Here is a 27,778-nt window from a genome sequence, read left to right on the forward strand (position 1 = left end):
AACGACAGCCTGTTTCTTTTTCATGCGCACAGTATTTGTCTTGCTTTCTTTGAAGGAACAGTTCAATGATAACAGGAGCTCAAACCTGATCCATATTCTCAATTTAAGCTCCGTTAGGATAAAAAAGTCAATTTCAGCTTTAAAGTGCTGTTGATAGCCCTTTTTTCATTTGATTTATTTACATTACTGTTATAAATATGTGAAATAAAGTAAGTGCTGAGTGGACATAAAAAGAAACGTGTATTTATTATTTGACAAAGCTACTATGATAGTAAAAGTAAAAACTATAGAATTGAGGTTGTTAGGAAGACGATATCGCTGCTACCAGGAGCTAAAGTCGCCAAAGGTGCTCTTTCCTTTTGGCTTCTTGGCGGCAGCGGCGCTGCTGGTAGAAGGTCCGCTTTCTTCTTCTGTGGTCGTACGTTTCCTGGAGGACAACAAGACAAATGTCATATGTGGCGCATTCATGATTTTATTTGAAACAAGATACACTGGTCTAATCTAAATTTTGGATGAACCCAAGTTTGTGGTAGAGTTCTGGCTTAGACCAGTGGTTCTGAACTGCTGCCACCCTGGGATCGGCAGTTTCCTACTGTCGCTCAGTCGCGACCCACTTTTATAGAAGTAAAGAATAATTGTTCCAAAACAGCCTTTGAAAACACGTGTATCATTTTTCTAACCATAACTACAAATGTTTACATGTTCAAAGTCCCTTTCTGAGGACCTCATCACAAACTGTGGGTGAACATGACAACCACATGTACAAATTTGAGTATTTTGGCACTGATCACTTTGTAGGAAATGAAGGATGCTGACCAAACCGTAAACCGTTTCAACAGTCTGAATGATGCCGTGATAATAACAATGGCATTCTTGAGATGTTTAAATGCCCCAAGTAATTATGTTTCTGACACATTCCTGTTAAATTGTTATTTTCCAAATAAAAGGAAAGTCTGACCTGGGATCTACAGTACATTAAATATTTCACTGCTGGAGAGGACGTAACCCCAAGTTGGAACACGCCATAATCTATCACTTTACCAACACTAACACAGTCCTAAAAGCACAATTACAGTAAATATTTGTATTCTACTTCCCGTGGCGTTTGAAAATGTATTTTTATGCCAACTGTAACCTTGAAATGCACCATTGTAAACCAACCCCACCGTGTATTTTTGATTACCTGTCCACGGCCAACCCAAAATGGCTTCATTACCCACTTTTGGGGGTAACAGTTAAGAATCACTGGCTTTGAGGGTACAGTTATGGTTGGGGTCAGTGATCGGATTAGGGTTAGTGTAATGCTACTTGTAGGGTCAGGTTCGAGGCAGGGGTTTTAGGTAGGGTTAGATCGAGTTAGTCTTAGGTTAGAGACTAGGGTTAGGAATGCACCAATACTACGACTAATAAAAATACTCTGATACAACATCACCGATACCACTTTACCAGCCTGACATATACTTTCCAAGTAGGTGGAGTAGGAGCCATGTTAGCTGTGTGGAGATACTTGCAGGTAAACACGGACTACAACACTATAGCCAACTGCAAAATAAGCTCTGCAAAATGCATGATGAACTCCACTCGGGCGACGATGGAGGTGGGCGTCCCATCAGTTGTGGTGGCGGGCCGTCCGGCAAGCAGAGTTTCTCGAGCCCGCTGTGCTCTGGCCAAGCGGGCTGCGCTCCTGTCACGAAACAATAGCGGTACGCTCGTCCGCCCTCCCGCCCGGCGCATCGTTTGCTCACTCGCTCAGCCCTCCGCCAAAGCCACTGTCGTCGCTGCCACGCCCGCTCGCCCTACGCGTCCGCTCAACCGCCACGCTCGGAACCATGCTCGCGCCCCACCACCACGCTTGTTTGCTCGCCACCCACCCGCCGCCACGCTCCCTGTTTTACTTACGCCGCACTGGGGTTGATGTATTTGCCCACGCCTTGCTTGAAGGCCTTGGGTGGCTGCTCTTCCTTGGCCTTCCTCAGGGAGGCACTGGCCTGCTGCTCCTCCTCCATCTTCTTTTGAAGCTCCTTCTCACGCTCGGCCGCGATCTGAAACACAAAATGTTTTTTTTTCCAATCATGCTCCATTTTCTAACGCTTCGAGGACACCGCTGAAGTAAACATGAACAAACCTCGGCGTCGGCCTCTTCGTATGGGTCCACGAACACGGTTGCGCTTAGGATCTTGATCTCAGACTGTCGAACAGACAAATACACATTTAAGAAAACACAAAATATATAAACTCAACCATTTACTCTGAAAAGGGGAAAATGCTTGAATTTTGCTTTCCTGTGTACTACTAGACTATTTTTTTGTTGTATAAGCACTGTTTTTGACAACTGCTTCACATCAATGTTGCATGAAGTCCAACAAACTGTTACATTCTTCCAACAAAGCTTTTTTTATTGAACGAGTCTAGAAAAATTTGCTCTTTACCTTTGGTTTGTCGGTTTTGGTGTCACTCTCCACATTCTCCATGGCCGTCAACGTTTCAAACCCACCGACAACCCTGTTTAATGAGAAAATGTGGAAATGACCTTAAAATGGCTGCTTCAAACCAAATTGACTGACACAGGAAGTCTTTTCAGGCATGGCTTCTTGAGATTTTTTTGTGGGTCTACTCATGACAGACATGCCTACCAAATTTCAGGCTGCTCAGTGAAACTGTCATTGGGGGGCTGATTTGTCTAAATAAGCAGTACAAGAAACAAGATGCCTTGTGTGTGAATTCTTTGCGTTTCATGTTTTGCAGCATGTCACCAAACTTCACTTCCATGTTCTGTCCACACGCAATGACAAAAACTAAAAAGGTTAACAATTTATAATCATCCAGTTGTTCAGCGGAAGATGTTCAAATTTGGTAGCAATCAGACAAAACCTCTAGGAGTGGCCATTAAAACATGGAAATGGCCGATATGACTTAAAATGGCTAAAATGACTTCCTGTGTGTTTTTCGGGCATGGCTCCTTGAGACTTGTTTGTGGGTCTTCTCATGATAGACATGATTTCTGTATTTTCTCGTGTATAATGCGCACCCCCAAAGTTGATCTCAAAATTCTGGAAAACCCTTCTACTTATGAATAATGTATTTTGACAATGCATGGTTTTGCTTCTACCCATATGATCAAAACGAAGTATTATCTTTATTTTGTTAGTTTTTTCAAATAATTATTCTGAAGATGAGCACACAATAGTTTATTTATTACTTCCTCTTATTTTGAAATTCACAGTCCTACGTTTACTTAGTGAATGAGAAAACACACATAGTTGTGCTCATTTGTTTGATTACCCAGGCAGGATTTGTAAGATGTGTACAATTCTTTTAAAAAAACATGAAGGGCTAGGCGAAACACATTTAATTTTATTTTAATGGGATTCAAATTAAGCTGTCAAACATTTCAGAAAAGCATTATCATTAAACAAAACATAACCATGAATAAATTAATGATGGTTGTTGTTCAGTCATCAGTCGTATTAAAAAACAAAAACAAAACAATATTTCACAAATTCTCCCTGGGTGTTTAAACTTATGAGCACAATTGTAGATATATGCAGTCATATGTACCCCTGTCATATTGGAATGAAAGTGTAGTCTACACCTTTTTCATAACCTCTAGGTGGCGGTGGCATAGTGGAATGAAAGTGTACAGCTTTTTCATAACCTCTAGATGGCGGCATGCATTGATCAAATGTGAGTCTTTTTCATTTTCTCCTATACTCATGTATAATGCGCACTATTGGCTTTTGACAATTTTTGGGGGTAAAAAATGCACATTATACATGAGAAATTATAGTAAATGTCATGCTGCTAGGTGAAACTGAATTTGAATTTAATTGAATTTTCAAAATAAGCAGTACAAAAAACAATATGTCTTGTGTGGAAATGCTTTAAAAATCAAGTGTAGGCACGCTTTTACCTTCCAAACACTGTGTGTTTCCTGTCCAGGTAGGCACAGGAGCGGAATGTGATGAAGCTGATGGAAAACAGAAGCAAACATTCCATTAATGTAGATATTTAAAATATATATCTTTACAGAAAATGTGAAAACAAGTACAAAAAAAAACAATGGCATTATCAGTAAATATTCCGTAATGTCTTACAACTGGGACTTGTTGGTGTTTGGACCAGAGTTGGCCATGCTCAGAATCCCCCGGCCTGTGTGGGACAGGTTGGGTCGGAACTCATCTTTGAAAGGTTTTCCCCAGAAGGATTCTCCACCTGGAACAACAAAATAAATGTACGATGACACTTGACATACAGTTGGAGTCATAGAAACTAAAGTATTGGGACTTCTACAGGAAGTGAAAAGTGAAGAAAATGTGGAGTTTGCACTTCTCCACTCTTGAAAAACAACTGCCCTGCTCCCATCAGATTAATAAAATGAACAATTAAGATTTAAGGGACCTAGCCCAACCCTTGCTGGATTATTCAATTGATTCAAGGCTATTTTCCCATATCGCTGCAGTCAGGAAGAAACCTTGCATCTCCCAAACCATCACTTCTCAGGAACCAAAAAAATGAGATGCTTGTTGAGCCATTAACATTGCATCGTCAAAGAGAGCAAGCCATAATCAAACCTTTATATTGGTCAATAATAATAATAATTAACATACCCACGTGACTCACCAGCAGTATCGATTTTTGGAAAAATGTGAAATTGACCAAATTTTTGACATACAAGGTTTCGGCCCGACACCAGGGATATAAAGGAGAAGTGGGACAAATTATTTAAAACGTGCTGCGTGGTATCATTATGTCTTCCGTAGGCATGGGCCGGTATCAGATTCTGACAGTATAATAGCCATGAGCAAAACTATTGTTCAGAAAAACTAGTTGCTGCTAACAGTCAACCTTAATAATCCCCATTAGGATTAAACAGGAAGACAGTAAGTGTGAATGGAAATGTAAACCCAGCAGTCAGGGGCTAACAAGACAGGTGACATTTGTACATAATTGATCAGATGGCTGACATTTCACCTTCACGTGTCAGGAAGGAGATAAACAACCTCAGTAGGTGATCATTTCCTCTGATAATGAAATTCCCCTTGGTTGACGTATAGAAAGTGAGGCGGCCAGGTTTTTACATAACAATCAATTTACAGGTCTGAGTAGTACTTACAGAAGGTCCAGGAACTGTTTACTATTCACAGTGGTTCAATTATTTTTACCCGAGAACGCTTGAAGAAAAATGGGCTCCATGGTGGAGTCGCCAGAAGAAAGCCATTACTACGCCAATGCCACAAAAAAAATCATGCTTACAATATGCCAAACAGCACAGAGACAAGCCTCAAAACTTCTGGAACAAAATCATTTGGAGTGATGAGACCAAAATTGAAATTTTGGGCCACTACCATAAACGTTACATTTGGAGAGGAGTCGAGAAGGCCTCTGATAAAAGGTACACCATTCCTACTGTGAAACATGGAGGTGGACCACTGATGTTTTGGGGATGTGTGAGCTACAAAGGCACGGGATACTTGCAAGATGAATGCAGCATGTTATCAAAAAATACTAGAGGAAAATTTGCACTCATCAGCCCGGAAACTGCGCATGGTACATACTTGGATATTCCAACATGATAATGATTCAAAACACAAAGCCAAGTCGACCTGTCATTGTGTGTTATCATTCATATTCTCTGAAAAATGGCCAAGAAATCATAAATTCTGCCAGGGTATGTAAACTTATGAGCACAACTGTATAAACAAACAACCATTCACACTCACATTCACACCTACGGGCAATTTAGAGTCTCCAATCAACCTACCATGCATGTTTTTGGGATGTGGGAGGAAACCGGAGTACCCGGAGAAAACCCACGCAGGCACGGGGAGAACATGGAAACTCCCCCCCAGTCCTCAGAACTGTGAGGCAGCTAACCAGTCGTCCCCCATGCCGCCTATATATATTTGTATATATATTTTTAAATATAATTTAAATTTGTTTGCTGTACCGCCAAAGGCATATTGCTTGCCATGACGTCCGTCAGCCAGAAGCTGAGCTGCAAAGTATTTTACAGTTTAAGCTGGGGTCTAGAAAGCAAGCAACATTTCTTGTCACTTTCCTACTGAGTTCCATGTGGGACCTTAGCACACCTCTGTACTATATTTAAAAAAAAATAATTAAAAAATAAAAAATAAAAATTCATAACAAAACAGATGCAATTTTTTTATTCGCTGTTTTAGACCTACCCAAATGGGTCCCGACCCACCAGTCGAGAGCCACTGCTTTAGAGGTTCTCTTGTATTTGAACTAAAAAAAAAACTGCCAGGCAAACATTTAAATTAGGGCTTTTTTTCGCCCAAATGATGACGTTAGCAACGATGGAAAAAAGTTGCAGTGGAAGCGGTTTACTGTTACAGCTGCTGCTTGCTACATGTTGCATGTCTGGCAACAATTAACATGTTCATCTTTTGCCGGGTGTGGACATTGTGACCAGGTGACGAGGAGAATGCCAGGCACTGGTCTGGAACTCAGCACCTTCATAAATCTGTCATTGTGCCAGCGTTTATGTGAGGACAGACACACTTTGTGTCGCTGGCTGCCCTTTCAACTTGACGGCTTTAAGAGAAAAAAAAAAAAGACACACCCTGCATGTCAGCCGGGCTCACACCGCACCCTTCCTCCCTTTGGGTCACGTGCCTTGAGTGCCTCTTTTCTCCGGAATAAATTTAGACGTGCCCTCCACTTACATGTGGCCTCTGTGTTTACACACTCCTAAAAAGGAGCTATCAATAATTGAACACAGACTGTGTGTTATGCAAGGATTTAAGTGTGCGGCTGACAGTACCTGTGCCCGTGCCAGTCGGATCGCCTCCTTGAATCTGGAAGAGAAAATTTTTTAAAAATGTGAGAAATTTTGCTGCATGTTTAAAGCACCTTTTCAGCTTTGACGCAACACAGCTGGTCTGTTGACCATAAGAGCTTGCCTCCTACTTCTTACACATTGTACATTGAGTCAGTCAGAAGATCATAAAAGACTTGACTGCCTCATTTTTTTTCTGTACACGCCATAAAAACAGAGCAGCTTTTATCTGTAAAAGCCTGAAGCGCATTACTTTACAACCACACAATGTGCGCTAGCTAAATTGATTGTTATATTGAAATAATTCTAGTTTTAAAATGTAATTTATATTACTTTAATTTTAATCAACAAATTTAATGCAGTTTTTATATTTGCTTATTTGAATATTTTCTAACAAAATATAACAATTTACCAGTCATTAAATTAAATACATTTAAAAAATGAAAACTGATTAAAATTGATTATTTTAACAGTATTTTGGGTATTTACAAAATTCTATTAACTTTATTTATTTAATTAATTAATTTCAGTTTATTTTAACATTAAAATAATTCACTAATTTTAAATGTATTACTTTAAATTGAATTAACCAATTAATAAGACAATTTTCCTTTATTTTAATACATTTTAAAATATATTTACAATAAGGGGAGGAAAATGGATGGATGAATTAATTATCATATTTTCACGACCATAAGGCGCACTTAAGTCTTAAATGTTCTCTAAATTGGACGGGGCGGCGCGCCTTATGTGTGCACAGCGTTCCAAAATCTGTAAATGTTGTTGTGTGACTTCGCTTGACTGACTGGGAGCATTTCCTGCCGACAGGCTGCTTATAGAGAGGAAAGGCGGACGTGACTGAGGACAGCATGCGGACGTTAAAGGGGGAAGGGTGCGCGTGACAGAGGACGCTAAAGGCATGCCCCCAGTAGGTATATAGCGCCAGGGTGTGCATTTTGCAAAACAATATTGGTTTGGCTAAAGACCCCTGAAAATGGCACCTACGAAGAGACACGCTTACGAAGCACAGTTTAAAGTGCAAGCTATTAGTTACGCAGAGGAACATGGGAATCGAGCAACCGCGAGAGAATTCAAGATCAACAAATGCATGGTTCGCAAGAGGAGGAAGCAGGAAAACGAGCTTCGCCAAGTCAAGAAGACGAAGCTGAGTTTCCACGGAAACAAGGCGAGGTGGCCCAAGTTGGAAGACCAAATTGAGCAATGGATTAATGAGCAAAGAACAGCCGGGAGAAGCGCCTCTACAGTCACCATTCGACTGAGTGCAAGAACTCGGAGCTTGATATCATTCCGGGAGGCTTGACGAAGGAACTCCAACCGCTGGACATCAGTGTAAACAGGGCATTCAAAGTGAAGTTGCGAGTGGCGTGGGAGTGATGGATGACAGATGGCGAACACAGCTTTACTAAGACTAGGTGGCAGCGCCGGGCGAGTTACACCACAATTTGTGAATGGATTATGGATGCTTGGGCTAACGTGTCTGCTTGCACTGTTGTTCGAGCTCTCGTAAAAGCCGGCATAATTTCTGAGGAGTCGCACGGCAACGAGACTGACTCTGACAATGACGAGAAGGAAGCTGCCGTGTTTCATGGAGAACTTGCCCAGCTGTTGTTAGCGTGTAGTAGCGCTACCTCGTGGGAATACTGGTGCATTACAGTTTCATCAAGCATAAAACCACATTCAAAATGCACACTACCTCGTGGAAATACTGGTACATTACAGTTTCATCAAGCATAAAACCACATTCAAAATGCATCTACACTAGCATTTTTTTCAAGCATCGTTGATTGAAAGTGTCAATCAAAAGTGAGCATCTCATCAAAGTTTCCAAAATATACATTTGGTTTATTTTGAGCATGTAGGCTTTAATGTTTTATCAGTTCACACTTACGGAACAGTTTGACACGAGAGAAGACAGCTTTGGAATCCAAACAAATGTGTTTTAAGGTTAATTCAATCCCCTGATTGCTGAGCTCATTGATGCAGTGCATCGTGGGAAATTTAGAAGAGCAAATCAATTGTTTTGTTCTTACCATGAAATTCCGGATGGACCTGTGGAAGACTGTGCCGTCGTAGTAGCCTTTTTTACAAAGGCCGACGAAGTTCTCCCCTGCTTTGGGAATCTGAGGAAGCACAAGGAAAACACTGAATGTTGAATGGTACATGCTGCATGTAAACGCTATATTAATTTTACTAACATTGAGAGTGGAATGCATTGTCTTTCATTTCTCAGTGAATTTTTCATGAATTTGAATGACATACATGTTAATAAAATGTATACTAACATTCTGACTGCCTATCAAATGTGAAATTAAAGAACCAAGTAAATATTTAGTTATTTATTTTATTATATATTATTTTGTTATTTCTAAAAATGTGTCAACGAGCCCTTCTGAGTTTTAATGCATTGTGACGTCATAATTTGGGCTAATTTACATAATTATGCCCCCACATAGACTTTCTCCACCCATGATTTGGCAGCAAGGCTGGGTGAGGATCCACAATTTTACAGTCACAACTGGACTGCACTGTGTGAAACAAAGGTCATGTCAAAGCCAAAAGATAGGCAGAGCTGCATTGAGTTGTGTTTAACGCACAGATTAGCATTAGCAAACAGTGTTAGCTGCTGCTGATCAGAAGCACGTACAGTGGGTACGGAAAGTATTCAGACCCCCTTAAATTTGTCACTCTGTTATATTGCAGCCATTTGCAAAACTCATTTAAGTTCATTGTTTTCCCCTCAATGTACACACAGCATCCCATATTGACAGAAAAAAATGAATTGTTGACATTTTTGTATTTATTCAAGAAAAACTGAACTATCACACAGCCATAAGTACTCAGACCCTTTGCTGCGACACTCATATTTAACTCGGGCTCTGTCCATTTCTTCTGATCATCCTTGAGCTGGTTCTACACCTTCATTGGAGTCCAGCTGTGTTTGATTATACTGATTTTTTGTTTGCAACCTACACACCAATTTTGGGCCCTGACCCACCACTTAACAATCACTGGTTTAATAAAGTTGTCGAGACATTTTAATTTAGTGTTAAAGGACCTTTTATCTTTCCAACAAGGTCAAGTGTGTGTGTTACAGAAACAGAAGCTTCCTTCCCAAAGAACAAGCAGCACTGACGTCAGTCATGTCACATTTGGCGCTGCCAGAGGCATCAAAGCAATGTGACAAAAACGTCTTTTGTTCATCTCAAAAGCGCACATCCAGGTTAAGAAAACTCCACACTGACAGCCTTAACATGACTGTGTGTGTGTGTCTTTGTGAGAGTTTAAGCTCCAGAATGCTCAGCAATATAATTTTTTATATGTGCTGCCGAGAGGCTCTGCATTGCGATCGGCAATGTCAACGTGGGAACAAAGTTAGCCGCGGCGACCGTTCACATGCCTAAAGGCTCTCTCACTTGAACTATCTTTAGGCTAGTAACACAAAACAACAACAACAATTGCAACTCCTCCAAACGATCTTCACACTTTGGGATCATGCTACACACACGAGCCACAGAAATCTAGAGTGGGCTCACTATTTTTTCTTCATTTTTAAGTGCAGAAATTAATAGAGAAAATATATGCATACATCAAGGTTTAGTTCCAATTTTGACATATAGGGGACAGTCCTTAGCTCATTCACTGACAGACATTTTCAAAGCAGGGTTCCCTATATTTTTCCGTTAGCCATTTTAGAGCATTTTGACTGATATTTCAAGAATCCACAGATATTTGTGTTCTGCAACAATAGGCAGAAAACCTACCAAGAGAAAGAGTCAAATCTCTTCTTTCACCATTTTTCTGTTATTTAGGAATAGAGCTATACAATGTGTGTTGGTTACACCAAAACCGTCAGTTTTTTATCCAAAAACAGAAAACAAGCTTCTTCAGAAAGAAACGTCAAGCCAAACATTGAATTAGATAGCAATGACTTTTGCTTTTTTGACACCTTAAACTATAAAACAACAAAAAAGATTTAGAAAGGGCTTTTGTAATATAATAAAACTTTCTTTTGCAGTTATACAACTATGAAACGTTCCGTGAGCAACAGTGACTCACCACATGGCTCTAATTGAATGCTAGTGGCTTTTTTACTTGCCGTTTGCCATTCACTCCATGAACTGCATTATCTTTTCTTACAATCGCAACACACACTTTTTACTCACTTACTCACTAGATTCTGTGTTTATATCATACTTACAGTATATACACACACACACACACTGTACAAGTGTGAGGGGCCTAAACTTGTCCGACTTGTTACACTCCCTCATAACTGACGTGACAAGCCGAGATTCACCTACTAATCTTTATTTACTACTCAAAAGCTGTGTTGATCTCAAATCCAAAGCGATGCAATCCTGGCATCTACAGGAATATGTTAGTCATTACAGTGGTATGTAAGGTGTTTATTTTTAAGGATAATCTAATGAGAGTCTGAAATTATATTAATTAAATACATTTAAGGAAGATATCAATTACTAGGTTTTTGCTATTCGCGGCAGGGCTCGGCTTCTGTCTCATAGCGGAGGATTACTGCAGATGCATTCTAGTCCAGTCCGTATGGAAAAATATTAATTATTCCCCTAAACTGAAACATGACAATAATGTCAGGCTACATTAGTGTTGTTTGTCACCCAGAATAACCTCTCAAATGCTATTTTATCACAGTCAGTTGACGAGTATCCACAGTAACATTGATGGTAACAGCGTGTGCAATGAGCATCGCGCTGGCTCTCACGTCCTTTCTGCAGGGTGGGGTGTGCGGTGGGGCGGGGGTCAGAGACATGCGAAGGAAGGTAAGCTGAGGATTTGTGTGATGGAGAGTGTATGCGACATGCAAGTGCCGCTCATCAATTCCTAAACAGCAGGACACAAATAGAGCACTGTGGAAGCATTGGAGGAGCAGGAGGGGAGAAGGGGAAAGGGAGTCTGCATCATTCTGATTGGCTGAGGTGATGACCAATCGTAAAAAGAAACATACCTTGTCACAGTGTAGCTCCACATTGAGGTCTCCTTTGTTGGTGTGCAGGCGGACGTAGCCTTTCTTCTTGATGTAGCTGTAGCGCACAGTGTCGTCAGCGATGGCGTCTACGACACAACGAACAAGTCAGATGTGTGCGCTCGTGCTCCACTGCAACTCCCACGCATTTTAGGATAACATAACGTCATTGTCTGGTAGTCCGCGACAACTAATAAGCGCCCCGTACCACACACAGAGGTGTTCTAATAATATAGATAGCTTATTTAATTATGTGGAAACCTCAAAATAGAAGATACATGGCTGGAGACTGCAATCAAAACAGTCGCATACGTGTGGGAGTCAAAATTTCATGTGGTCGCACTTTTGCGAGTGCATGTTTTAATGCTTCCTTTACACGGTCTCACTATATAAGACGGGGTGGTTGAAAGTCGCCATCTTTTTGGTGGTTGAAAGAGCGGCTTCTTGTTGTTATGAACTGCCAACGGGCGCCCGCACACGTGTAGATTCAGCCCCCTCCCCCCCCTCGCGTGGCGGAGCTATCCCCTGCTTTGTCGGGCAAGGACGTGCCGCTGAAAAGGGCGCAGATAGTGCTGATTACTCACACAGATTCATAATGACATGACATCAAGCCATCCACCCCACTTTTTTTAATCACCTCATCTTCCTGAAGTCGGATCTCCAACTCGGCAAGGGAGATGAAACTCACAAGCCCGACATGGAACTCATCCCATCTGCTTCTCACGTAAAACACTAGCTGTATAGATAGTTACATGGAGACAAATTCCTTGTGTGTTTTGGACATACTTGGCAAATAAAGATGATTCTGATTCTGATTCTGATGTTTTGTTGTTCGTTTTTAAGGCTGATAAGTGCGGGGAGCACACAACTCTGGCTTTACGTGTCGCAAGTTTTATAAATTCCGACTCAAAGTGGAAGTTGGACACACCATTGCCGCATCGCGTCATAAGTCTCACTACCCACACTGTAAAACATGAGGTGTTTGCTCAACTTAAAAACAAAGTAACAATTTACACAGATACTTGTAACTTTATCTCTATTTAGCTACATAATTATTGTGGCATGTACTCAACACTAGCTGAATTGAAATACATACCTTCAAAACATCCGTGGAAATAGTTACATCTTTTCGTTTTTTAACTTTCATTCAACACCAAATTTTTTACAGTGTGCAGCGGGGGCAAAGTTCCTTAAAAACATGTTGCCAGCTGTGTGCGGTGCCTGTTGTATTGTTCATAAAAAAATACAAAACAAAAACCAATTACAGTGTTTTATCATATATGAATACGTTTTTATGCTGTATGGACTGTAGGGAAATCCAAATACTACTACTTCCATTATTTAAAAAGTGACTTTCATGTACAGTTTACATTATTTTTTTTATTTATGTAAAATGTGTTCTTTAAAATACAGTTTATACCCAAATGTTAAATTAAAAGATATTTTGCAATTGGCATGAGGTTTTGGTGGATGATTAGCATTCCAAGTTTCATCATGTATGACTAGCGTTGATCAAGTAGACATTTGTTGATAAAATGTTTGGACGTGAAAATGTTCGACCACCTGAAAAAGGTGGCTGCACCAGTGCTACCAGTGCAAAAGTGAGTGTAGAGCCCTGAGATATCAATATAAATTTCATTGGTAGACGAACATCAGTCTGATTTGTTTGACGGACAAGTTGTCATGCAAGACAAGTTCCACTCAAGGCCTGTAGATAGCGGTAACCTGAAGTTAGTAGTATAAATATTTCTTGTTTCTTTATTATTTTTCATTTAAATTGTCTAAAATAAATAAAGAAAAACATTGTTTTTTATGCTAAGTTCTTGAGCAGGTACAGTATATAATTGACAGTAAAAAGTCTACTTTTTTTTTATTAAAAGGGGAGTTTGTATTTTCTTTTAACTTTTTTTTTTTTTAAAGGAACCACCGTGTCCGAGAAAGAACAACCTATCAGAGTCAAAAGGCGTGACTGACGAGGTGTCAATCATTTGCCATGCATTTTCGCGCACACAGCCTTGCTCTAACCTGGTGGCTTACGCTTCAGGAGATTCATAATGATGTCTGGCAGGGAAAAAAAATTACCATCTCTTGTTTGCTCACAACTGGACAAGACAAGCAAACAGAAGCAGAGCAAAGGGACTTGAGGCAGTTCGAAGTATTCAGAAGCAACATGGAATTAACAAAATTTCTCCTCGACAGGTACGTTTATCACCTCTTTTTGATTTACTGAATATTCCCCCAAAAAATAAAACTTCAAACTGCTAATATTTAGTGTTATACTAACACGCCATTAAGAAGTCATGCTATCAACATAGCAGCCATGGCTTATGTCAAACTGTTTACAGTGTTAATAATCATTTAGTATTGCTACCAGTGCTATTTTGTTAAAGCTGGATGTGCATTCTCTATTTACAATATCACGACTACGCACAATCACAATCACATGCCATGATGATTGGCCATGTTTGAGAATCATGCTCGTGCACGTTACTGAGGGTGTGGCTTTGGTCAGAGACTTGAGGGGCGAGGGACGAGTGAAGAGAGGCTACATCAAAATTTTGCGGCACATTTTCACACAGGCAGCACGGTGGTTAGCAGATCTGCCTCACAGTTCTGGGGACCCATGTTCAAATCCGTACCGCCTAAACTGGTCACCAGCCAATCGCAGAGCACATATAAACAAACAACCATTTGCACTCACATTCAAACATACAGGCAAATTAGAGTCCTCAATCAACCTACCATGCATGTTTTTGGGATGTGGGAGGAAACCGCAGTGCCTGGAGAAAACCCATGCATCAAATACCCTTTTAAATATCACCTTCCATCACTGCTTATCTATTGAATGTTTATCATCTGTGATGGCCTTTTTTTGGGTTTGCATGATCATTTTGGATGAAAATGCCTAATATGTCAATTTTTCAAGCTATTCAATTTGGTCTATTCCGCCTGGCATTTCAGTGGGTCGGATTACTCTATTATGTTACATGTAAATGAGCTTTGCTTTGAATAGATCGGTCGTCTTTCCCAATTTAAATATGGAAAAAAGCTTGACCCTGATTGGTCCATATCATAGCATGTGTGCGCAGTATGCGTGGTTTGGCAACTGTTTTCATGAATGGCCGATCAGTCTACCACTTCTTTTGCTGCATAATTTTAATCATTGGCAAACACCATTGCGGCTTACAGCCTATCTAAATGCACAGAAGCTTTCAATCATGAAAACATTTCCTTTTTTTAAGGAAGCCGTGTCACTACGCCACCCAAGCGAGGCTCCAACTACCGGAGACAAATTCCTTGTGTGTTTTTTGGACATACTTGGCAAATAAAGATGATTCTGACTCTGAAGCAATATAAATTGTATATAAAGCATCAAATATTGTTTTACATCAATATTTAACTATAATCATAATGTATAATGTGCCTGTGGATGAAAAAGCAAAGCTTGTGACCAAAATGTACCCAGAGTACATAAAAATTAATGGAGTCAGCGAGAATCATTTAAAATAGACACTCGCTTTTTTTTTTCTCGCCCACATCATCTCTATTTAGCGAGCCGCTTCTTCTTTCACTATTAATCTATCTATTTTATGATTTAATAAATGTGATAAAGTACTAAGTGTACAGCATTCACCACTTATGTCCGATTTATCCACTCAGACAGAGCTGTGCATGTCCCCTGCAGCTGCACAATGACAAGCACACTCGCCAATCATGGACCACAAATACTCGGTTAAATTGGACATCGTCTTTGATGGAGAGAGTGACAGTATCTCAGAGGACATGCTTATTTAACCTGGTGACTCCAGTGTGCAGTCAGGAGTGGAAATTAAACAGAGCTCTCAGGCCTCGAAGTTAACTTTTTAGGGACGGTTGACGGTGGTGCGAAGAGGTGAAAGCAGGAATACCGAAAAAACTATTTTCTGTGCTCGCAGAGTCCTTCTCAACAGCCGTGAGTAGTTTCTGTCGGTTTTCCCACAGGTTTTTGTTAGAAAAACATTATATATTACCGTGCACTTCTATCCCCATCCATCCAATGTTTACATTCGTATACAGTACCTCCAAGAGGCTATTATTGCTTCAGCAATAATCATGCTATTCTCACAATAACAAAACTGTCCATTGAGAACTTATCTGTTCACTAATTTAAAAGAATTTAAAAAGAAATCGGTAACTTCCAGCCCTGGCTCTTTACAGCAGATGCCGATTGTCATCTTTGGGTGTTTCTTTACAGCTATCATCAACTCCTGTTGATACCCTTGGCCAATCTGTTCAATGTCTGTTGCTGAGTACACCAGTCATTGCTTTATATTTCTGGAGATTCCAAATTGTTGTATTGGCTCTGCCCAGTGTTTGTGACAAAGCACCAGTAGATGTTTCCCTGCTGCCACAGTGTTTCTCCCTCACATTCAAAGTCTGGATTTTTAAGCCTGATTTTTTTTTTTTTTTTAACACAAGTATCTGTATTTGTGAGCGCTTCTTCCACCTGTGTTAACAGAGTGGTTTAGTTGACTTGCCTGCTTGGTTGGTGGTGGCTGGCGTCATGGCCGTGGACGTGAAGGAGGCAGCGACCCTGCCCGTCGAGTAGTGTGCCTGAAGGACAAAACAGCAAGGCGGTGACATTGTTCTTTACTTTGGAATAATTACTGTTAAGTTTCCTGAGTTATGTATGTCATTAGGTCGACCTAAATGCACAGTCTGCACATAAAGGAAACCTCTGTCTGTAGTTAGCTGGGCTAGGCTCCAACATACCCGCGACCCTAGTGAGGATAAGCGGTGTAGAAAATGGATGGATGGATGGATTCGACACTCTTTATGACTAGTAAGTATGACAAATCCTCATAAACCCTCCATGAAAACACTGCGAGGTCATTATCAGCATCGTCATCATTGATAAGTAGAAACATGGTCTAGTTGTCGTGCAGACATTAGCTCACGCTGCACCGTCTGACCTATATTCTTTTCCACTTCCTCCGCCAAACGAGACACGGCTGCACCTCTGCAGTTAAGTGGGCATATAGATGGGGGGTGCTAACACAGCAGACATATACTATATTTTATTTATTTTTATCATGAATGAAAGAGAGCACACCCATAGAAAAGCTTTGCTAAAAAATATAAATATTTATTATAAAATATCAATTTGGCATGTTCTTTTGACTGTTAAAATTGGTTAATTTCTCTTTGCAACTCTGTGATAGAAATCAAGTCGCATCATCATTTGTCAAAAAGGGTGATTTCTTGTTTGTCTTGATTCTTTTGCTTCATAGCTTTGTATTGTTTTCTATTTTAGTAAGTTTTCCTATTATCCAAGTTTTTTTGGTCTAATATTTTAAAATAATTGTGTATTTTATATCGAACTTATTTTTTTGTTTTCGTCTAAACATCTATTTTTTCAGATATTTTAGCAAGTGTTCCAATTAACTTAATTGTTTTGTCTGTTTTTCTTTTAAATAATGATGTATATTGTGTGTTTTGTACGCATCACTTGTTTTGTCTACTATATTTGCATTTTTTATATACATTTCACATTACAGCTTTGTAAGTTTTTCATAATTTGTTTTACATTCTTACCAAATATTTGTGTATTTTCTTCAAAAGTATTTGTATTTTTTCTAAATGTATATTTTAATCTATTTTTTGTTTTGTGTAAACATTTTTGTATTTTACCCTAATTTTGTATTGTTTTATCAAATACTTGTAGATTTACATTATATATTCATGTAATTTTATTTGTCTTCTAATATTTGGTGGTTTTACATCATTTCAAAAAAACAATTTCATATTTGTGTAATTTTTAGATGTGCATTAAAATGTCTCTATATTTGCATTCTCTAATTTGGTAATACGGTGCAGTGAAAAAGTATTGGCCCCCTTCTCAAATTCTTTTATTTTTGCATAGTTTCTGCACTTTAATGTTGAAGATCATTAAACAAATGTAAATATCAGACAAATATAACCCAAGTCAACTTAAAATGCTGTTTTTTTTAAAATGGTGATTTCATTTTTTTTTAAATATATAAAAATATTCAGTTACCTGTGTGAAAAAGTAATTACCTCCCTCGTTAAATCATTATTTAATTATGGCAAATCACAATTTTTGGTTAATTTTCACTGATCACGCGCCTGATTACCTCCAGACCTATTCAATCAAGAAATCAATTAAACACAATCTGTCGCAACAAAATCAAGTCGGACAAAAGATCTAGAAAAGCTGCAACAAAATAACACGATCCAAAGAAATTACAGAATAGTCGAGCAGTCAAGTAATAAAGTAATTGAGATCTATCAGCCTGGAAAGGATTACAAAAGCCATTTCTAAAGCTTTAGGATTCCAGCAAACCATAGGGAGAGAGAGCCATTACAATCACACGGAGAAAACATGGAACAGTGGTGAACCTTCCCAGGAGTGAGAGGCCTACAAAGATTACCCCAAGAGAACAGCAATGACTGGAGGAGGCCAGATAGGAACTCAGGACAACTTCTAAAGAACTGCAGGCCTCCCTTGCCTCAGTTAAGGTCAGTGTTCATGACACAACAATAAGGAAGAGACTGGGCAAAAATGGCATCCATAGCAGAGTTCTAAGGCAAAAACCACTGCTAACCAAAAATAACATAAAGGCTCATTTTACTTTTGCAAAAAAAACATCTGAATGATTCCCAAGACTTTTAGGGAGAATATTACATGGAATGATGAAAATAGTGCTTTTTGGAAGGTGTGTGTCTCGTTACATGTGGCGTAAACGTAGCACAGCATTTCAGAAAAAGAATATCATACCAACAGTCAAACATGGTGGTGGTAGTGTGATGGTCTTGGGCTGCTTTGCTCGTTCAGGACCTGGACAAATTGCTGTGATTGATGGAACCATGAGTTCTGCTCTAACACAAAATCCTGAAGGAGAATGTTCAGCTATCAGTTTGTGAGCTCAAGCTGAAGAACGCTTGGGTTCTGCAGCAGGATAATGATCCAAAACACACAAGAAAGTCAACTTCTGAATGGCTTAAAAAAACAAAATGAACATTTTGGAGTGGCCTAGTTAAAGCCCAGACTCAAATCCGATTGAAATGCAGTGGCATGACCTTAAAAAGGCCCTTCATGTTCTGAATTCCAACAATTCTGCAAGGAAGAGTGGGCCAAAATATCTCCAATGAGATGTGAAAGACTCATTGGCAGTTATAGAAAAGGCTTGATTTCAGTTGTTGGAGGATGGTCCAACCAGATATTAAGTTTAGGGGGCCATTACATAGACATGGCAGCCTCGTGTAAATACTGGCTCTTTAAAGTCGGAAATCTGAATTCAACCAATTTTCAATGTCTACTGCACTTCCTTACCATGTTGAGCTTGTCCGTTTTCTTGGCCTCGGGCTCCTTCATGGTGGCAGCCAGTAGCTGATCCCCCTTGTAGTCTTTGTACAGCTCGGCCAGGGTTTCCCGGGTCTCCAGGTTGGTGGTATTCAGGTGGTACAATGGATCCTGCTTGGCCTTCTCCTCGTCTGGATCAAACAAACACATTATTTGTAAATAAACATACAAGAAGCAAAGGTCTGATGGACATCTGACCTGGATCCAGCACTTTGAGGTCGTTCTTCACGTGGAAAAAGTTGGAGACGTTGAACTTGTCCAGGTTTGTTGGATCCTAGCAGGGAGAAATTAATGAGTATCAAGTTTCTAGTTGGTTAGTATTTCAAATGACATATTAAAAAAAAACAACTTGAAGTGTGATGATATCTTTTCTGGTAAAATTTTCATCAGTCAGCAGATCTTTGAAACTTTTGGTCTTGATGTTGAGCTGCTCCACTGCCTGAACACACGTACACAGCAGACAGAGACACGCAGATAATTAGCGCTAGCGGAATTAAGCATCTCTGAGAGTAGTACGTATTCTTGAATATAGACTTCCAATATTTTTTTATTTTTCGTTCAGTATTTTTAAATGTTTTACAATTTGTTCCATATAATATTTCTGGATTGGTCATACAAAAATATTACACAAAAAATGCAGTATCATTTCTGTTATTTTCAATAATTTTGTTTTTGTAATCTAAGATTCCATATTTTAACATTGAATTATCATCAAAAATTTTGGTATTGTTTCATCTTATATTTTTGTTTAGCTTAATTTTTTTTTCTTCAATATTTCTGTATTTTTCATCTAATATTTGTCCATTATTTCCTTTATTTTTGTCTAATATTTTTATCTCCATATTTTTTTTTCTAATACAGTAATCCCTCGTTTATTGCGGGAATAACACTCCAGACGATCCCCGCGAAAGACAAACTAGTGACCATATATTGATTATACTAATCATATATATTTTGACTTCGGACATTCTGTCTTTAATGTACTCTTTCCTCCAGCTTCTGCTTTAACAATCTGTTGGAAAAATAATCACTGCAAAATCCTGCAATATATTGAAAAATATCTGCAATAAAATTAGATATTGTAGTGATATTGCAAATTTCTCCATTGTGGTACTAATAAAATCTTATATTATACATATATTATATGTATGATATAAAAATATGTAATTCAGTGAAGCCGCAAAAAGTGAATAAAGATATGGCGAGTAGGGCTGTCGCTATTGAATATTTTTAGAATCGATTATTCCATTGATTAATTGAATAATTGGATTAAAATATATTTTGCATTAAAGTTTATTGCAAAATAATTTTTTCCCAGTTACTTTTTATCAACTGATTATTGTAGCATGAGAGGGAGTAATGTTATACTCACCAACGTTTTTGAAACAGAGACTGATAACTGTGAAGGGCTACTTCTTCTTTTTTTGACGCTTTATTGACTGGGAGCATTTCCGGGGTGTGCATCAAAACAACATCGGTTTGGCTAAGGACCCCCGAGCAGCCGCAAGAGAATTCAAGATCAACGAATACATGGTTCGCAAGTGGAGGAAGCAGGAAAACGAGCTTCGCCAAGTCAAGAAGACGAAGATGGGTTTTCGCGGGAAAAAAAGAAAAACAAAATGCGGAAACAAGGCGAGGTGGCCCGAGTTGGAAGACCAACTCGAGCAATGGATTAATGAGCAAAGAATAAATCGGGGCTTGCCATCATTCCGGGAGGCTTGACGAACCGCTGGACATCGGTGTAAACAGGGCGTTCAAAGTGAAGTTGTGAGCAGCGTGGAAGCGATGGATGACAGATGGCGAAGACAGCTTTACTAAGACTAGGAGGCAGCGGCAGGCAAATTATGTCACAATTTGTGAATGGATTGTCGATGCTGGGCTAACGTGTCTGCTTGCACTGTTGTTCGAGCTTTCGCACTGACTCGAACCTGGCGTGTTTGATTGAGAACTCGCCCAGCTGTTCATTTCGAATACAGAACATGAGGACTCAGATAACCGGTAGAAAAATGGATGAATGGATGCATGATCAACATAGCTGTATATTAATTGAATATTTTTGACACCTATAATGGTTGAGCGACTGTATGTGGTCTTTTTTCTTACATTTATAATAATTGTCCAGTTGTCCTGTGTTCATTTAATCAAATATTTTTGTCTGAATACTTTATTTTTCCTTTTGTGTTTTTCTTCCTAGTATTTTCTAAACATGCATAATAGGTTAAATGAAGACTCTAAATTGCCCGTAGGTGTGAATGTGAGTGCGAATGGTTGTTTGTTTATATATGCCCTGCGACTGGCTGGCGACCAATCCAAGGTGTACCCCGCCTCTCGCCCCGAACCAGCAGGGATAGGCTCCAGCACGCCCGCGACCCTAGTGAGGATAAGCCGTACGAAAAATGGATGGATGGATGGCCAGGTATTTTTCCATTAAACATTTTATATTAATCCCTTATACCTCTTTTTAATAATTGGCTATTTTGTGTAATTGCTTTGTATTAATTCTTAATGTTTTTCTACTTTTTCTATTTTTTTCCTGAATACTTGTATTTTTTCTGTAACATTCTAATATTAATCTCTTGAGTGTGTGTGTGTGTGTGTGTGTGTGTGTGTGTGTGTTTGAATGTGTGAACGCGTGCGTGTGTTTTATTGTTGACCAACCTCATAGGAGAAGACATTGCCGGTGACTTTGTTTGCGACAATGTGAGAGTTGTTTGTGAAGACAGAGTACAGAACGGGACAGTGGTATTTGCCTGAAAAAAAAAAAAAATAAGGAAAATTCGTTGTCTAATGAATTCATTACGAAGCAGTGGAGCACCTTGAGGCAAAAAAACAACAACATACATATATTAATATATAATATATTTAATTATTGACGATTACCTTCATTGTTCTTGAAAAAGTTGAGCTTGACGAGCGACTTGGCTTCGAGTTTCTTCACAGAAAAAAAAAAAAAAAAGTCAAGCTACAACAGAAAATATCTTTCAAGTGGCAACATTTCAACCAAAACATTCTTGAAAAATATTTTTAAAAAGTTTAAACTATGATCAATCGAACGAGTGATGGCAAAGAGGATTAGTACGATGATAACCATTGATCCTTTCTCTGTACAGCTTAGCCTAACTAGGTTTGCGGGTGTGCTGGAGCTTATCTCAGCTGAGAGGCACAGTGCACCCTGAAGTGGTCACCACCCAATCGCAGGGCACATATAGACAAAAATTCACACCATTCACACCTAAGGACAATTTTGGAGTCTTGAATTCACCTACAGTCCCCTCCAAAAGTATTGGAATGGCAAGGTCAATTCCTTTGTTTTTGTTGTACACTGAAATAATTTGGGTTTCAGATCAAAAGATGAATATGAGACAAAAGTTCATAATTCCTGCATTTATTTCATGCATTTATTTCAAATCTAGATGTGTTGGACAACTCAGGACAGAGCACCTTTTGTTTGAACCCACACACTTTTCAAGTGAGCAAAAGTATTAGAACATTTGACTGATGGTTGTTTCTATTCCTCAGGTGCTGCCTTTTAGATTGTTTAAACATTAGATAGTGCTTGTTTTTGGCTTTCACCTGTGAAAACTGCATTTGCTGTTAAGCAAACAGAGACCAGAGAGCTGTCTATGGGAGAAAAGCAAACCATTTTGAAGCTGAGAGAAGAAGGAAAATTGATCAGCGCTATGGCAAAAACATTGGGCATAGCCAAATAATTGGCTAATAATAATAACAAATAATGTTCTGAAAAAGAAAGAAACGACTGGTGAACTGAGCAGCAGACATCGAAAAGGTTGGCCAAGGGTATCAACAGTAGATGACATAAACATTGTGAGAGCTGGGAAGAAACACCCAAAGACAACAGTCAGTGACATCATTGCCAACCTCCACAGGGCAGGTGTGAAGGTATCACAATCCACAGTTCGAAAAAGACTGAGAGAAGAACTATACAGGCATTATCACAAGATGGAAACCACTCATCAGCAAAAAGAATCGGAAGGCCAGATTAGACTTTACACCGACTTTATCAGCCTGATCGGTATCGGCCCAATAATTAGCATTTTATGCTGATCGTCTGATCGGCTTTAATGTCATAATTCGCCAATCAGATCAATGACTGCATTGATCGGCTTCGCAAAAGACATTGACTCTGGGTCGCCATCGTGCACAGTATATTTGAATCAAAAAGCTAGTTTATTTTTAGCCTGTACAAAGGAACTGACCTAGCTGTTCCAATACTTTTGGAGGGGACTGTACCATGCATATTTTGGGAATTTGAGAGGAAACTGGAATACTCGGAGAAAACCCACATAGGCAAGGGGAGAACATGCAAATTCGACACAGGAAAGCCAGAGGCTGGATTTGAACCAACGACCTCAGAATTGTGAGTCCTATTTGTTAACCAATCACCGTTCCACGCAGGATGAAAACCATGGAACAGGAAATTATTGCAATGTTGGTTTCCAGCAATACCTCTGTAAACCTCCCTGGTCCCAGTGATACATTTATATTTACATGATCCATTTTTTTTAAGAATCAAAAGTTTTTTTTTTTAGTAATTTATTTTTGAATATTCATTGTTTAAAGTCATATTTTAAAAAAGTCATCACATTTAAATGTTTTTATTTTGTATGTAATTTTTGGTTAGTAACAAAAGTTTAAAGTCATATTTAAGAAAAAATGCATAATATGACATTTGTCAACATAACACATTTAAAGTTTTATTATGTTCAAGATTTTGGGGGGGATAGTTGTTCATAAATACGAGTTGAGAATCACAATACTACGAGAACAAAGTAATTTGTATTGAGATAAAGTTTATTTTTTTTAATATTACAAATTTAGTCATTTTTAAGAGAGAAACCATATGTAATTTTTCAATATTTTTTTCAATCATTTATTGTTAATATGACGTTTTGGTTTTTTTTAAATGCAGTTTTTACCAATATTTTTCTGTTAATACCATGAATCCAAAGTCTTTTTTTAAAAAAGTGACAATATTATGAGACTTGAGTTGTATTTTTTTTATTGCATTGTATTGTTTTATGTGTTACAATAACTTGTTTGAAGTTGTACTTTCGGATTAAAAAAAAGTCATAATATTATGAGAACAAAGTTGTTCCTAGTTATAATAATTATTTTATTTTCAAAAATATATTTTGATCAAAATTAGAAGTTTAAAGTCAGGCTTTTTTTTAAGTTGTAATTTTTTAGAAAACTATTTTTTCAAGATTTTTTCTGATCGTGTTTGTTAAAAGTTATTTAGAGAAATATAGTATTATTTCATAACTTTTTGGTAATATAATGAGTCAGAAGTTGTACACTCTTCAAAAAAAGTTATTTTTCAACGTTATTGTTAATACTACGAGTTGGAAATCACATCTTTTTCAAGAGAAAAGTGACAATATTCCGGGAAGGAAGTCAGTGGTTTTCATTCATTCATTCTTTTTCTGTACCACTTATCCTCACTGGGGTCCCGGGTGTGCTAGAGCCTATCCCAGCTATCTTCGGGCGAGAGGCTGGGTCCACCCTGAACTGGTCGCCAGTCAATCACAGGGCACATATAAACAAACAAATATTCGTACTCACAGTCACACCAAGTCAGAGTCAAGTCAGACAAAAGATCTAAAAAAGATTCAACAAAATTACATGATCTAAAGAAATTACAGAATAATCGAGCTGTCAAGAAATAAAGTAATTGACATCTATCAGTCTGGAGAGGGTTACAAAAGCCATTTTTAAAGCTTTAGGATTCCGGTGAACCATAGGGAGAGACATTATCCTCATATGGAGAAAACATGGAACAATGGTGAACCTTCCCAGGAGTGGCCGACCTACAAAGATTAACCCATAAGAACAGCAATAACTCATCCATGAGGCAACAAAGGAACTCAGGACAACTTCCAAAGAACTGCAGGCCTCCCTTTTCCTCAGTTAAGGTCAGTGTTAAGGACACAACAAAAAGGAAGAGACTGGGCAAAAATGGTATCCATGGCAGAGTTCCAAGGCCAAAACCATTGCTGACCAAAAGAACATAAAGGCTCATATTACTTTTGGGGGGAAAACAAAAAAACAAAAACAAAATCTGAATTATTCCAAAGACTTTTGGAAGAATATTATATGGACCATCGGTTTGTGACCTCAAGCTGAAGTGCACTTGGGTTCTGCAGCAGAATAACGACCCAAAATACACCAGCAAGTCAACTTCTGAATGGCTTAAACAAACAAAATCAATGTTTTGGAGTGGCCTAGTCAAAGTCCATACTTGAATCTGAATTAAATGCAGCGGCATAACCTTTAAAAGGCCGTTCATGCTCGAAAACCTTCCATTTTTGGTGAATTCAAACAATTCTGTGAGTGGACCAAAATATCCCCAGAGAGATGTGAAAGACTCATTGCCAGTTACAGAAAACGCTTGGTTTCAGTTGTTGCTGCTGAGGATTGCCAAACCAGTTATTAGGTTCAAGGGGCCATTACTTTTTCACATAGAGCCAGGTAACATTGAATAGTTTTTTTTTTCCTTAATAAATGAAATCACCATTTCGAAACACCATTTTGAATTCACTTGGGTTATATTTGTCTGATATTTACATTAGTCTGATGATCTTAAAGTCAGGAAACTATGCAAAACATATACGAATTTCAGAAGGGGGGCAATACTTTTTCACGCCACTGTATCTACCTGATGATAATCATTGTGAATGAGTGCAGCTTATGCATAAAGTTCACTCCATGAACTTCTACATCTCTCCATTCATGGCACATGGACACTAATCTTATCTTTTTGTCTCTCAGCACCACAATTGATTTGAAACAAAACAAACTAAATGTGCTTTAGGCTTTGACCTTTAGGGCATACACATCCAAATCAGGTAAAGAGTGTAAAAATTTTTAACCATTTGTGTATATGCCTTTCACTTTTTAAAGGTGCTGGCTAGCTGCATGCTACCATCGCGTATCCTCAGGTTGTTGAAGTAAATAGTAAATGGGCTTTCACTTGTATAGCGCAGGACACATGGGGACCAAACCGAAACAGTTGAACCAAACCGTTTGGACAGTTTTCAAAACAACGTTCCACCACTACTGAGTACATGGTCTTTTTCTTTTTTAAGTCTCCATGTTCATGTTACCTCTCCAGATATGGGATTAGTTGCATACTTCTTGATCCATGGAATAATGCTCCTAAAAGACAGAAAGGGCACATCTAAATATATTTGATAAAATCTGCTTGTGATCAAATGTGAATGTACTCACAGCAGGTCAAAGACGACGCCATCTGCAGTGCACACGGGATAAGAAAACGGCTGAAGGGACAAACTGAGGAAGTAGAAAACATGGTTAATGGTTTGAGTGTACGAGTGAGTTTCAATGTTTACTGAAGATTTCATTCAACAGAAAGCCAGTTAACAAAATGGCGCACCTGCAGTGGTCGAACGGAAGACGTCTGAAGTTGGCCTGCGGGATTTCTGACAGCCAGGCAAAACCAATGTTGACAAACACAACACTAAATAGTTACATATTCAGCATAATAGACTTTAATTCAAATATACTGTATATACATGTGTATGGGCAAAGGTGGAATATCACAGCTGAGGGAAAATGTTAGCATGACATAGACATTTATTACAAAATATATTTTTCTCGACTTTTTTTGTCACTGTTACAAATTACAAGAAAAAAGTGCATTATATAAGAATAAAGTCATTTTTTTATGTAAGTCGTAAACACTGCAACGAGAATAAAGTTTGATTTTATTGGAGATTTCTTTTAATGTAACAAAACTAAAGTAATATTTTATTTAGAAAAAAAATCAATGTAACTAACAATGTAAATTACTCCTGAAATTTTTTTTATTTTTTTTCATAATATTACAACTTTTGTTTTGTAGTATAATCATTTATTTTAACTCTCCAGTGTGTACCTATATTATAATCATTGGTAATTTACCACAGCCATTTCCTTCTTAATTGCTTCATACTATTCATTGATTTAAAAACAAAAATATTCTGCAAAATCCCTTTGGATTAATAAAATATCCATCCATCTAATATGAGTATTTCTCTGTATATGTAGAAAATTTCGCTTAATTGCAGTTAAAGCAGATATCCAGGGTAGTATTAAAGTAGTTCAATGTTCATTACACCCGCAGATGAAGCAATGGCTAACAAATATTTTATTCTTTTAAAAATGTACTTGAACCCACATCTGGCTCATACAATTTACCTGCCCTCTTGCCTCCATAGAAGTTGGTATACTCTGTACACGTAATGTACCTGTGTTGAAGAATAAGGAAAATTATGCTTTAATGGAGGTAAACAGGCGATGAAATAACTGTTAAATACGTCTGAATTGGCAAAATTAAGACAGTTCGTAATAGTTAGCCTGCTAGCATTAGCCACTGATGCTAAAAACAACAAAAACAGGCGCGTTTAAGCTGTGAGATGATTCTGTCGCATACTTATGTGAAGGTTAAACTTACATTTTGTCCTTTTGGTGCTGCCGCTTCCCCATGTTTGCGTCTTTCAAATAATAATAATGCTTTTACGGGGAATGCTGCTTAGTTAACCACAGACAACCCGTATGTTGACGTGCTTCTTCTTCA

At 38.5% G+C, this 27,778-nt stretch overlaps 1 protein-coding gene across 1 annotated transcript; it reads right to left on the reverse strand.

Annotated features, from left to right (window-relative positions):
- Positions 1–221: 221 nt before the first annotated feature.
- Positions 222–27,778, reverse strand: ppil2 (peptidylprolyl isomerase (cyclophilin)-like 2). Its single transcript, XM_061672710.1, has 20 exons — positions 27,656–27,778; positions 27,400–27,449; positions 26,597–26,642; positions 26,431–26,493; positions 26,307–26,358; positions 22,063–22,114; positions 21,841–21,932; positions 19,532–19,621; positions 19,381–19,456; positions 19,153–19,313; positions 16,337–16,412; positions 11,802–11,908; positions 8,851–8,940; positions 6,785–6,818; positions 4,095–4,212; positions 3,911–3,967; positions 2,430–2,502; positions 2,126–2,188; positions 1,900–2,042; positions 222–427 (listed from the first exon to the last, which is right to left on the reverse strand). Exons 1-20 carry the CDS (start codon positions 27,685–27,687, stop codon positions 322–324), a joined length of 1,581 nt encoding a protein of 526 aa, XP_061528694.1. The 5' UTR covers positions 27,688–27,778; the 3' UTR covers positions 222–321.

The sequence above is a fragment of the Phycodurus eques genome, chromosome 3, assembly GCF_024500275.1.
Source record: "Phycodurus eques isolate BA_2022a chromosome 3, UOR_Pequ_1.1, whole genome shotgun sequence".
In the NCBI taxonomy this organism is placed as follows: Eukaryota; Metazoa; Chordata; class Actinopteri; order Syngnathiformes; family Syngnathidae; genus Phycodurus; species Phycodurus eques.